Genomic DNA, 13,707 nt, shown 5'->3' on the forward strand with positions numbered 1-13,707 from the left:
AAAAAGTTTCATTTATTAATTATAATTTTTTGACAAAAAAATATAGGCCTACTATCCACCCTAAAATCACTGCCAGCTGATTTACTGTTAATATTCATGAATGGTGGTTAACAAATTACTGTTTTCAATTTATGTAAGGAAACATATTAGAGCAGGGCTGGACAGTAGTGTAGTGTACAGTTGTAGCCAGGGCTGGATTAACATAAGGGCTTGGTGGGGTTGAAGCCCCAGGGCCCAGGGAAGGAGGGCTACCTTGATTGGCTGGAGGAAATGGGAGCTGTCCTTACATCATTGATTGACAAATAATATTGGTGGTTGACTAAAAAATAACAAGAAATTGGAAAATGATTCCTGATATAACTCAAGGTCCATTCAAAATCTATTTACAGTTAACGCCTCTTTGCGTTATGCTTTCGTATGTCGAGAATTCCGTTTGGTTCCTTGGTGTTCAAAAAAAATTATAGTGGTGCGCAAAAATGAGAAATTAAGTAGAAAGGGAAAACCTTGAGGTTAATCTTACAGTTAAAATTCTAAAACTAACCAACTAATTCAGTTCTCTCTGGGACAAATGCCCGAGGAAATTCCAATACACAGCGGCAATACACATTTAGCATCACACCGTCAAAGATCAACGTGATTTACATATCGAAGGAGAGTTTGCAGCAGCTGTAGGTCATTGTTCTTATAAACAACCAGTTTGAAAGAAAGGGTTTTATGAATGTTTAATTTTCCCCTTTAGATGAAAACGATAGTTATAGGGCAGCCAAATATTATACGGTTCTTGTGGGGTGCATTTCCCGAAAAACGACATGACTCGCTAGTTGATCACCATAGTAAGATGGATCATTGGGGAAATTAACGATGCAGTTACGACTGTTTCCCGAAACCGTAGGAACTCTTTCGGAGATCAATTGTTTGAACCAAGTTGGATCAGCAATCTAGTTGATGAAGCCATACAGGTGGTGGAGTAATGACGTCTACTAATAAATATGTTCAGATCTTATTAATGTCCAATTCTTGCTGTAAATAACATACATTGCATTTATAGGTGACTTTAGTTATCCTATTTTTTATCTATTGTTTTATTTCACGATATTTCATTCATTCATAAGTTTCCTCAGCGCTTGAATTTTCTTAACAAACTAAAAGATGTTAAATAAGGTTAAATAAGTTTGTATTTCGAATTATGGATATAGAATGCACCGAATGTTGCTTGCTTAGTTTGTTCAAATGCATGATGCATGTAAGTCTACATGTCATAATAAAAAGGAACTATGCTTCTTACCACAGCTGAAGACCACTTGTTCAACCATGCAACTTTGTTTGCGATTGATCGTTGGAATCATTGAACTATGCTGGAACGATGGAACTTGCGACCATATTGGCTAACAATGATTTTGGGTAACGCACCTATGATCTGTAACAAATGCGATGAAGTGAAGCGCTCCTTGTCAAAGTTATCTTTTAGAACGAATGAGCCATTTAACACAGATTTTCCCGGAATGCGACATGTCACGTGGTTAAAAGCATTGATTTTAACAATATCATTATAGGGGTTGTGCTCAGCTAAAGTTTGAAAGAAGACTTTTTAACGTTAAGACCCTATATAAAGTATATATTGTGAAATACTCTTTAAGGAAGTGATTGCAAAAGATATGATAGCTCTTATACAGTTAAACGGCTATAATTAATGTAATAAGATAAAATAATTAGAAAAGTAAATATAAGAACTAAATATTGAGTTAATCCATCCATCCATCCATCCATTTTCTTCCGCTTTCCGGGGCCGGGTCGCGGGGGCAGCAGTCTAAGCAGGGATGTGCAGACTTCCCTCTCCCTAGACACTTCCTCCAGCTCTTCCGGGGGGACACCGAGGCGTTCTAAGGCCAGCCGGGAGACATAGTCCCTCCAGCGTGTACTAGGTCTTCCCCGGGGTCTCCTCCCGGTGGGACATGCCCGGAACACCTTCCCGGGAAGGCGTCCAGAGGGCATCCAGAAAAGATGCCCGAGCCACCTCAGCTGGCCCCTCTCGGTGTGGAGGAGCAGCGGATCTACTCTGAGCTCCTCCCGAGTGACCGAGCTTCTCACCCTATCTCTAAGGGATCGCCCAGCCACCCTGCGGAGAAAGCTCATTTCGGCCGCCTGTATCCGGGATCTTGTCCTTTCGGTCATGACCCACAGCTCATGACCATAGGTAAGAGTAGGAAAGTAGATTGACCGGTAAATCGAGAGCTTCGCCTTGCGAAGCTCTCCTTCTGCACAAGTAATTCCCTCGTATACACACAGATCAAGCAATGATATTTTTAAATAGTAAAATTCCGCTTTCTTGATTCCTTCCCCCATATCATAGGTCATAAGGCTCTAGATAAATAGGCCGGAAAACAAGTAAAAAACTAAATAAAGACCAAGATAAATAGTGGTGTGCCATCAGTTAACCTCACACACGAACAAGCGTAACGACAATCACACTCCACCAAAACAAGCAGCTCTGTCTCATGCCCTTGCTAAACTGTATCACACGCGTGCTTACACTGGGAAATGTATTATTCACCCATAACTTTGCTCAAAGGTAGTTTGTCTATCACTTGTGTTTTTGGCTCAGTTTTATCAAACGGCATCACTATTTTGAAAGCAGTTCTGCTTACCGCAGGGCAGGCTCATTCCCAATCTCCTCTTCTACTTCTATGGCCACAAACATCATGAACATCATCATCAGCCACAGAAGCTTAGAAAGGTCCGGCTGCTGCATAAAACATTCGTTTTATTTTACTTTACTTTGCAGCGTATGCCTGAAGGGCCTAATATTACCTTGCCCCCTTAGCGTTTCTTCTCCATGATCTTTCTAACTATTTTGACAAAAAAGGGATTTTAAAAGGCTGTTCTGTTTTAACCTTAAATAATGAATTACTTGAAAATGCTTTACAAAAATATATAAAAATGTTTATAGTTTTCACATTTTTAAGTATTCAGTGACTTTTGACCATGAAGGGAGCCAAGCATGACCCCTAAACAAATAGTCCCAGAGGTTTAAAGGGTTAAGTTCATATCTCAACAGGATAAATCTGAATGAACATCCATCAAATGGAGAGTTCCACAGGGCTCAATTCTGGCTCCACTCCAGTTCAAATTGTGCATGCTGGCCAAATGATGAAAAATAACCATATTGCTTATTGCAGCTATAGACACTACTAGATATTAGAAATATAGCCAGAATCATATGTTATGCCTCAAACCAAGATTTCGAGAAACTCGTTCATGCTTTTATCACCAGCAGGGAGGATTTTAATACTAAAATGAACTCCTTACTGGCCCTTCAAAAAAGACCAGCAGCAGCAGAAATGCTTACTGAATATAAACAAACTTCTCCGTTCATTCGGATCAAGTCAATTAGAGATAAGAGGGTTGCAGATAAAGATATTTGGAATAATGCTTAAAACCAAACAGATCTCAACACCCATTGACTTCCGTAGTAGGAAAAAAACAATGATAGTTTAAAGTTCCCCAAAACTGTTTGCTGTCCTTTCCTGATTGCTGTTTTGTGTTCAACAGAACAAAAAAATGATAATATAATTTTTCTTACTATGTTAGTCAATGGGTGTTGAGATCTGTTTGGTCATATGCATTATTCTAAATATCTTTATCTGTGTTCTTCAGAACAAAGAAATGTATACACATTTTGAACAACTCCTCAGGTTGTTTCAAACCTATCTAAATGTATTTGTTCTGTTAAACACCAAGTAAGACATTTGTAAGAATGTCAGCAATTTCAGTTTTGTGACATCATCCACTACCACAGTAGGGAAAAAATATTGTATATGTTTTAGTTTTAGTTTTGTTGAACACAAAGTGAGATTTTCTAAAGAATGTAGGAACACAAATAGTTCTGGGAAACCTTTGACCACCATTTAATTTTCCTACTATGGCAGTGAATAGTGTCATTCACACGTACAGTCTTTACTGGTAATTTGCAAGAAAATTGCAGTTTACAGATCATATGTGAACAGGACCTTTACGGTGAATCGGTACTTCCAATTTTGCAGTAATAGAAAAGTAGTAACATTACAGGCAAATTCCAGTAAGTGGCGATGTGTGAACGAGGAATGAAGATTACCATTAAGAGCACGCATGATGCGCTGACTGCTTTGGCCCAATCACAACATTCTCAAGCAGATGACACGCTGTCTCCGCACTGTTTACAAAAAGCAAAATGACTGCAAACTGGATTGGCACGGTAATAAAAATGCTTCTCCTCCGCACAGGACGGTGTGTAGCAATGTGTGTGATTATTGTTGCTTTTTTTAGCCGCAAGCATCGTCGTCGTCTTCGGATGCTAGCATTTCTTGCCCTAGCCCTACGGTTCGATAGTTTTGTCTGGAGTTGTATAGAACGATGTCGTTGCGTCAGGAGCCTACCCGTTAATAAAAAGTTTGACACAAACATTAAAACAAAAACACCGACCGCGTACGAGAGAGAAGTTCACAATCCATCATGTTTATAAATATTCCTGGCAGCAGCGCAACACATCATCACTCGCCACACAGGAGTGCGGCTACATCATGTGCACAGCAGTAAGCAGATATGAGCACAGCAATACAAGTCAGTCAGAGCACCAACGGACGACCATGCTCCGCTCATTTGCGAGTGTGCGTTCCCGTGAAGGGCGGTCCCAAACAATGACGCATCCGGGTATGATGGTATGCTACACATCCCACGATTGGCCTGCACCGCGATGCAAGAAGTTTCACAGTCCCTGTCAACGCAACAACATTTCCATAGAAACCAAATCAGATATTGCAGAAAAAAAAGGGAGCGCCGTGGGACATACAAATTTAATGAAATATCTTAGCGCATAGAGTTGCTCCTAGGGACAAAATTCTAAACAAATTCTTAGAAATGTGGGCGTTTTCCCTTAAAATTACAGAAAAGATCCTAGTAAAGAAAAAAGTCATTCATAAAGCATATTAACCCTTAAAATTATTATTTTTCTTTACAGAACAACATTGCCATCCACTGGCCTGGCGTGCATACTACCTCATTTTTATCCGTTATCCTCGATCCTTGTAAACGCAGATAATTTTGATAACGCTATCGTGGGTAGTGAAACTTTTCAAAAACGCAGGGGCGAAACACATCCTAACAAACACAGGTATTTTCAATACTGCTGTTTGAACTCTAGCAGCTGCATTTTACACTATTTGTAGTCAATTTATTGAGGATGCAGAGCAACCACCTAGCAGAACATTGTAATAATCTAATCCAGACATCATAAATGCATGCACAAGTTTTCCTGCATCAGAGACAGTTAATATGTTTCAAGTCTTTTACTGTATTGGCTGAGGTGATATTAGATCCTTCTATTTGCAGGTTGTACTCAATAGAATTCTGCTTACAGCTATTAGGTCCATGAGTAGTATCTCTGTCTTATCTGAGTTAAAAATAAGGAGGTTACTGGTCATCCAATGTTTTATGTCTTTCATGCATTCTGCCAGTTTGGATAAATTACAGCTTTTATCTGGTCATCTATAACTGACTATCATCTGCATAGCAGTGGAAGATAATTCCATGATATTGCCAAGAGTCAGCATGTACTGTATTTTGAAAATAGCCTTACTTCACTGAAATTAGATCTGATGATTCCCCATTTATATGAACGAATTGAAAACGGTTAGATGGATACGATCTAAACCATTCTAATGCCTGACCCTGAATACTGGTATGATTCTGCAGTCGATCTAAAAGTATGGCATGGTCTACAGTGTGGAATGCTGCACTAGGACTAGAAGTGAGGTGCAGCCTTGATCTGATGCCAGGAGCAAATCATTAGTGTTTTCTCAAGTGGAGTTTCTGTGCTCGACTGAAATTGTTAATGCATGTCATTTTTACTTTACTCTACTGAATTGAATGACATTGAGTTAATAAGACACAACAAATTAGATTGTGCAGGGTTCATGTTTGTGACCGATCCTATTAGAGAGTCTTAACATCTCCAAGACAGTGCAGAAATGCCATAGCGCCAGAAAAAGAAGAAATCACCACATTAACATATTTAGTCACTGAAGGAACTCAGCAGAGATGATTTGGTACAATCACAGCCTCCTATGGTGATAACTAAAACAATTACAGCACTTACAGAAACTTACTGTCACTGTTTATTTTCTATCAAATATATTGACATTAACAGCATTGTAAAAAATAAAGAATATAGGTGTGTGTGCGTGAGTATGGTAAAACAGAAAAATTTCTTATGCAATTTCAAACTAATGACCCTATACTTAAAATAGCTATATTTTCCTTCTTGGCCAACCAACCAATCACAGTCTTCAAAACCAACAGGGTCAGTCCCGCTTCCTCACTAAAATAAAAGTTTTTGTCTTGTCCCTGCTCAGAGTTGCTCTCAGATTTATCCCAAATCACCTTTAAGCTAAGATTTCTACATAGAAGCTTTTAAGCTAAATTAAGAGCTTTCTTAGAGGATTCTTAGAAGCTTTAAGAATACGGGCCCTGATATGCATGAGACGCAAATACAGCATGGGGTTTGATAAATATTTTATAATACTTTTATACTGTCCTTTTTCTGTCCCCACAGTTGTGGATACACAGCAGCATTTTAAATTCAAATATGTGAACTGCACGACTATTGTGTGGTTTAAAGTGTAGAAGGTGTATAAATTGCTGAGTGTCTTTAATAAAATGAATTGTTCCAGTCCTTGACAGATCATTAGCCTCACTCAACTATGAAAGATTGTTAATTACATCTGCTGCAGTGCAACATCTACTAGCAAAGCAGCGACCCGCAACATAGATCAATAGCCAGGATTCCATTACCCTTCAAAATGGGCAAATTGAAATAACGCATTGAAAATATGGCCATGGGAAACAGGCTAATTTTGCTAACGTTACCATGTATCGCAAAAAAGTGATTCGGCTTGTAAAATGTGTTTTTTCAGGCAATACAATAAAGGCATATTTTGTGGTATGTTTTGGCAGAACATTTGGAAAGAAAGGATGTAAGGAATTCACATTAAATAATATCTTATGATGGCCTAAATGCAGGAAAACGAGTGAGTGCACTATGGAGGTTAATTAGGAACAGCTTTATTAGGATATTTATTGGGAACATTATATATATGATAATTTATAAGGAAATATAGACATTTCTCTTCACTCTTTCCTCACAGTAGGTGGCACTATGCATTAAAGTTTGTTTGCAACCTGCCATAAAAGGTACAAAGAAGTTCGGCCAGAATGACTTATCGCAAGAAGAATCAAAATACATTTTAATCGCATAACAGAATTTAATGGATCCTTCCACATTTAGAAAACATCGCTTAAATATTGCCCTTAAACCTGGCTAGTCACTCCCAAACTTGTTCCACGGGACCCACTGCTCTGCATATTTTGCTCCCTTATCTAACACACCTGATTCAAATCATCAGTTCATTAGGAGATCGCTCCATGAACTGAAGTAAACATGCCAGTTAAGGGAGACATACAAAATGCCTTTTATTTAGGGGCCATTTACACTAGACTGGTTTCAACGGAAAGCGCAAATAAATGATGCGTCTTGGCCGTTCGTTTAGACAGAAACAGCGTTTTGGGGGACTGAAAACGCAAACTTTTGAAGACGGGTCTCAAAGTCCAACTTTTTTAAAACACCGCCTTTTTCATTTCCATGTAAACTGCAATATGTAACTTTCTGATGACGTAATAGTATGCGTATTACGTGCTCGGTCGCGCGAGTATAGCCAAAACAATAAGGTGGCTAAGTACTGTGAGCTCTTGTTACACGACTATGTATTAACTTTTCCCCAGCAAAATGTGGATTTGCTTCACCGACAAGACCAGCAGAGACACACTTTTTACATCCGCCAGACATTAAACACACATATACGTCTACCAACGGTATTAAAAAGCACTTTTGCCTTATAAATGTGTTTGTGCCAAGGCACCTTCTGTTTCTTTACAGAACAACATTGCCATCCACTGGCCTGGCATGCATACTACATCGTTTTATCCGTTATCCTCGATACTTGTAAACACAGACAATTTTGATAACGCTATCGTGGGAACGTGAAACTCTTCAAAAACGCAAAGGAAAAACATGTCCAAACAAACACAGGTATTTTCAAAACTGCCGTTTGAACTCTAGCAGCTGCATTTTGCACTATTTGTAGTCTATTTATTGAGGATGCAGAGCAACCACCTATTTTTTGTCTGTGAAGTTGACAAAAATAAGGATTTTTAAATAATACTATATTTAACCGGGAGCCATTGCAAGTATTCCAATATGGGAGTAATATGTTCAGCTACAGAGGTTCTGGAAATAATTTTTGCAGCTGAATTCTGAACTAGTTTATGGAGAAGCTTTGAGGGTAAACCATAGAAAAGATAATTGCAAAAGTCTATCCAAGATCTAACTAAAGCATGCACAAGAGTCACTGTGTTCTCGACTGAAAAAAAACGGAAGGAGGTGATCAATGATACCTTAATGAAAATATGCTTTTCGGACTACACTGTTTATGTGTGCTTCAAATGATTAAGTACCAATGAAGATGACGCCCAATGTTTTAACCTGAGAAGAGACAGATACAGACAAATCATCAAAAGTGTTTTTTGAACAAACAAGCAAATGTTCCGTTTTACTGCTATTAAGTTTCTGAAGCTTTAATGTAAACCACTCCTTTTTCTCAGCTACACAATCTGAGAGAGTAGATGGAGGGAAGGTAGAGTCAGGTTTAGAGGACAGGTAAAATTGGGTGACAGTGAAACTGGATATTGAACTTCCTATAAATGTTACTAAGTGGCAGAAGATAAATGATAAATAAAAGAGGACCCTAACTGAGCCCTGCGGAACACCAGTAGCAACCTTAGATGTAAAGTTTCAGCTGTACAAATTGAATACAACCAGATAAATAAGACCTGAACCATGTAAGAGCGGTCCCAGTGATTCCAATGGACTCCAGCCTTCTTAACAGAATAAGTACTATGTGATTGTATCAAATGCTGCACTCAGATCAAGTATCGATAGAAATCCTGAGTGAGCAGCTAACAGTAAGTCATTAGAAATTTTGACTAAAACAGTCTCGACATTGTGTTGTGGACGAAACCCAGACTGAATTGTTTTTTATAATTGTCAGAAAGGTGATTCCGCACCTGAGCAGCAACGGCCCTCTCCAGTACTTAAAAAAAAAATGGTAAATGTGAAATAGGACGAAAATTGACAAAAATACTTGGATTAGCCCCCGTTTTTTTAAGTATAGGAGTGATTACACAGTCTTGAGTGAGGAGCGAACTATACCAGAAGAAAGTTAAGAGTGAATGAGATCTGTAATTAAAGAAGAAAGAGAATATAGGCAGGTCTTTACCAAACATGTTGGAATAGGATCCAATTGACAGGTAGTGGCGTAAGATTTTTGAATAAAACAAACTACTTCTTCCATGTTTGAAAGTATAAATGTACAAAGAGTAGAAATCAGAGGTCGTTTACAAACAGATACTGGAAACACAGTAACTTTTATTTAACACTGGCCCTCCAGGAATTTAGTTGACCTAGACCACCTGTGATCTAGACCAGGGGTTCTCAATCATTGTCCTTCTGCAACAAAGACAAAATGATCAGAGCTCTGCTATTTTAATTGTGTACTCCGACAGTAAATAATTATACCATTTGTTTATATTAATTTGTGTTCAACTTAAATATAAGATAACTATAACTATAAAACTCAAACCACCCTTGGGTTTGTTTGTGCCTTTCTATTTTCTTTTTTCCATGTTTGTTTACATTCTCTCATTCTACTTTTTCTATGATCTGACTGATTTAGGAGTGAAAGTGTTAAAAAATAAATGGGGTGTATCTTTTCTTATTTCTCTCTCTCTCTCTCTCTCTCTCTCTCTCTCTCTTTATCCCTTTTCTCTCTTTTCCTTCTCTTCTATATATTTTTATCTCTAAGGTGTGAAGATTTAACGGCCTCTTGTGTTTATGTCGTGTGTCTTTTTAGGCCCATGTCGTTCATCGCTGGCTAATCGATCAGGAAAATAGTGTGAGCTCTGAGCTGCTGGATGGCCAGGGAGTGTGGCACTATGATGAAGTAAATATCTGCAATATATCTCTGAATTTTTCTCATAATTTACATACATATACATATTGTATATGGACACAGTCTGTCATTAGACATGCTTGACATAGTTGTTGGTGTGGTTCTAATTTCATCTGCACTTTTTATTGTGCATTTGTGTTTCACCGTATACTTATACCATTTAGTTATTCAAAGTTTAAGTTTCATTTTAGTTTTTTATAACTGTTTGGTGTTTGGCTTGCTTCTTTAGCAGTGGTAGTTGTGGTTGTGGTCAAGGCTGGACAAGTGTTTTGATTTTTATTTATATGGGTGTTGGACAAAATAACATGAACGTTCATAGATATAGGGGCTCATATTATTTGTGTAGGCTAAAAATATTGTTGTTAATTTAGTTTTTTTATATTGTCCAGGCTACATGCTAAAACATTTCTTAAACAAGTCGTGTCAGAACAAGAAATTGGTTGAATGGGGGTCACCAATTAAGTGGTTCCTAAATACAACCACTCTGACGCAACTAGATAGACATCATACAACATTGTACTGGAGCCTATTCAGAATTTGGATGAATCTACTGCAATGAGGTCTGGAGCAGTAAGTCCAGGGGTGGTCAAGTACCTTATTTTATTTATAAATAGTTGTCCCCTATAGAGGGTATCCACGTGACGTCACCGCACACAAAAGTCAAGCGGGTCGCACATGGGAAAGTGACGTCAATGCATACCCTCTATTTCTACTGGAAAGACTCGGGGGTGGGGGCAGGTAAACAATGAAATAATATTTATTTCACAAGTGGATTGGCAAGATGGCCAGTAGATAGTTAATCGTTTATCAAGTTTTTGGTATAGGTCCAGTACATAGTTAGAATTCAGAGGGAAGCAGATTCTTGCTGCTCTTACCAAGGATGAAGGCAGGGGCAGAGCCTATCCAATGGACAGGGACTGACCTAGTGGTTGTGGTGGGCAGTATGGGGCATCAGTATCTGCAAATGCAAAAATATGTAATCGTGTCGAGAATGACTGGCTATGTTTGTGAAGAAAGACATAGCATAAAGTCTTCCTGGTAAAACATGCTTTAAAGATTCTATTTTCTTGGTGGTTACAACATTTTGTCCAACCCCATATTATATATTTATTTGGGTTATTCTGTCAGTCCCACTTGGTCGTTTTGTGAGATTGTTTGGTTGCTGTTAGAATTTTATTTCCATTATTGTGATGTGGATTCCTTTCCTGTGTTTATAATCTACTCATTCGACACAACCATGGACTAAAGTGATATCACAATAGTAATGCTAGTATAACAGTCAAATGAACATATTTTACCAGTGGGTATAATTATCACTATTAAAAAATATATTTTTTAATGTGTTACAAATGTATCATATGACTACATTTGTGTTTAGACATCAATGCATGCACTGATGTGCATTGATGTCTGAAAAGCATCCACATCTTTCCGTGTAGTGCAGTCAGAGCTGAATCTAAATGGTGAGTTAGGTCAAATGTTGTTTTATATCTGTGTTGGTGTTGTATCTATTAATATGTTCACATTTCATAGCATACATGTGTTGTGGATGGGATGTTTGGTGTATTGGTAGTGTTTCTATATAAATAATGTTTTAACTAGCAGTGATTCAGGTAAGTTCCTGTATTTCTGTATTTTTTTCAACATGATATTTATTAGTTGGGAATAATTGATGGCCACAAGCCCAATAATAAATATATAGCCCAAAAACTACAGTTAAAAGTAAAAGTATGTGAACCCTTTGGGCTTACTAGGATTTCTTCATAAATTGGTCATAAAATGTGTTCTCATCTTCATCTAAGTCACAACAATAGAGAAACACAGTCTGCTTAAACTAATACCGCACAAACATTATACGTTTTCATGTTTTTATTGAACACAACATGTAAACATTCATAGTGCAGGGTGGAAAAAGTATGTGAACCTTTGGGTTTAATAACTGGTTGACCCTCCTTTGGCAGCAATAACCTCAACCAAACGTTTCCTATAGTTGCAGATCAGACCTGCACAACGGTCAGGAGAAATTTTGGACCATTCCTATTTACAAAAGTGTTTCAGTTCAGCAATATTCTTGGGATGTCTGGTGTGAATCGCTCTCTTGAGGTCATGCCACAGCATCTCAATCGGGTTGAGGTCAGGACTCTGACTGGGCCACTCCAGAAGGCGTATTTTCTTCTGTTGAAGCCATTCTGTTGTTGATTTACTTCTATTCTTTGGGTTGTTGTCCGGTTGCATCGTCCATCCTCTGTTAAGCTTCAGTTGGCGGACAGATGGTCTTAAGTTTTCCTGCAAAATGTCTTGATAAACTTTGGAATTCATTTTTCCATCTATGACAGTAATCCGTCCAGGGCCTGAGGCAGCAAAGCAGCCCCAAACCACGATGCCCCCTCCACCATATTTCACAGTTGGGATGAGGTTTTGATGTTGGTGTGCTGTACCTTTTGTTCTCCACACATAGCGTTGTGTGTTCTTTCCAAACAACTCAATTTTGGTTTCATCTGTCCACAGAATGTTTTGCCAGTAGTGCTGTGGAACATCCAGGTGCTCTTTTGCAAACTTCAAACGTGCTACAATGTTTTTTTTGGACAGCAGTGGCTTCCTCCGTGGTGTCCTCCCATGAAGTCCATTCTTGTTTAATGTTTTCCTTATTGTAGATTTGTCAACAAAAATGTTAGCATGTGCCAGATATTTCTGTAAGTGTTTAGCTGACACTCTAGGATTCTTCTTCACCTCATTGAGCATTCTGCGCTGTGCTCTTGCAGTCATCTTTACAGGACGACCACGCCTAGGGAGTGTAGCAACAGTGCTGAACTTTCTCCATTTGTAGACAATCTGTCTTACTGTGGACACATGGACATCAAGGCTTTTAGATATACTTTTGTAGCCCTTTCCAGCTTTATGTAAGTCAACAATTCTTGATCGTAGCTCTTCTGAGAGCTCAGAAGACTCTTCTGAGAGCAAACTCAAAACTGGTGTGTGTTTTTTATTGGAAAGGCCAGCTTTAATCAACGCATCCAATCTCATCACATTGATTGGGCCCCAGGTTGGCTGACTCCTGGCTCCAATTAGCTCTTGGAGAAGTCATTAGCCTTGGGTTTCACATACTTTTTCCACCCTGCACTATGAATGTTTACATGTTCTGTTCAATAAAAACATGAAAACGTATAATGTTTGTGCGGTATTAGTTTAAGCAGACTGTGTTTCTCTATTGTTGTGACTTAGATGAAGATCAGAACACATTTTATGACCAATTTATGAAGAAATCCAAGTAAGCCCAAAGGGTTCACATACTTTTTCTTTCAACTGTATATACGTACATAAGATAACGAAATTTTGACATTCATATTCAGATCTTTATATTATGTTTCTCTATGTTAGCCTATGAAGTTAGAAATGTTTTATCATCCAAGTTCAAATATATACATATATATATATTCTCATTTTATTTTATTTTTGTAAAAAAACACTATCCTACACTGTTTTAAATGCCATTATCCTACCCAGAAACACAAATACACACCCACTGCTGTACTTTATAGCCACAATGTCTGGCAAATTGATAAGCTTTAGTGCTTTTACAGAATCCAGTATGAGAAAATGAAACCAGAGA

The 13,707-nt window shown here is 38.2% G+C and overlaps 1 protein-coding gene across 1 annotated transcript in view; it reads left to right on the forward strand.

The window, feature by feature from the left end:
* ank1a (ankyrin 1, erythrocytic a) overlaps positions 1-13,707 on the forward strand; it is a 189,045-nt gene that overhangs the window by 14,295 nt on the left and 161,043 nt on the right. Inside the window, exon 2 of the mRNA XM_056745123.1 lies at positions 9,999-10,088. Within this exon, the coding sequence (XP_056601101.1) occupies positions 9,999-10,088 (90 nt within the window). The remainder of the gene's footprint in view (positions 1-9,998; positions 10,089-13,707) is intronic.

Source organism: Triplophysa dalaica, chromosome 4 (genome assembly GCF_015846415.1).
Source record: "Triplophysa dalaica isolate WHDGS20190420 chromosome 4, ASM1584641v1, whole genome shotgun sequence".
In the NCBI taxonomy this organism is placed as follows: domain Eukaryota; kingdom Metazoa; phylum Chordata; class Actinopteri; order Cypriniformes; family Nemacheilidae; genus Triplophysa; species Triplophysa dalaica.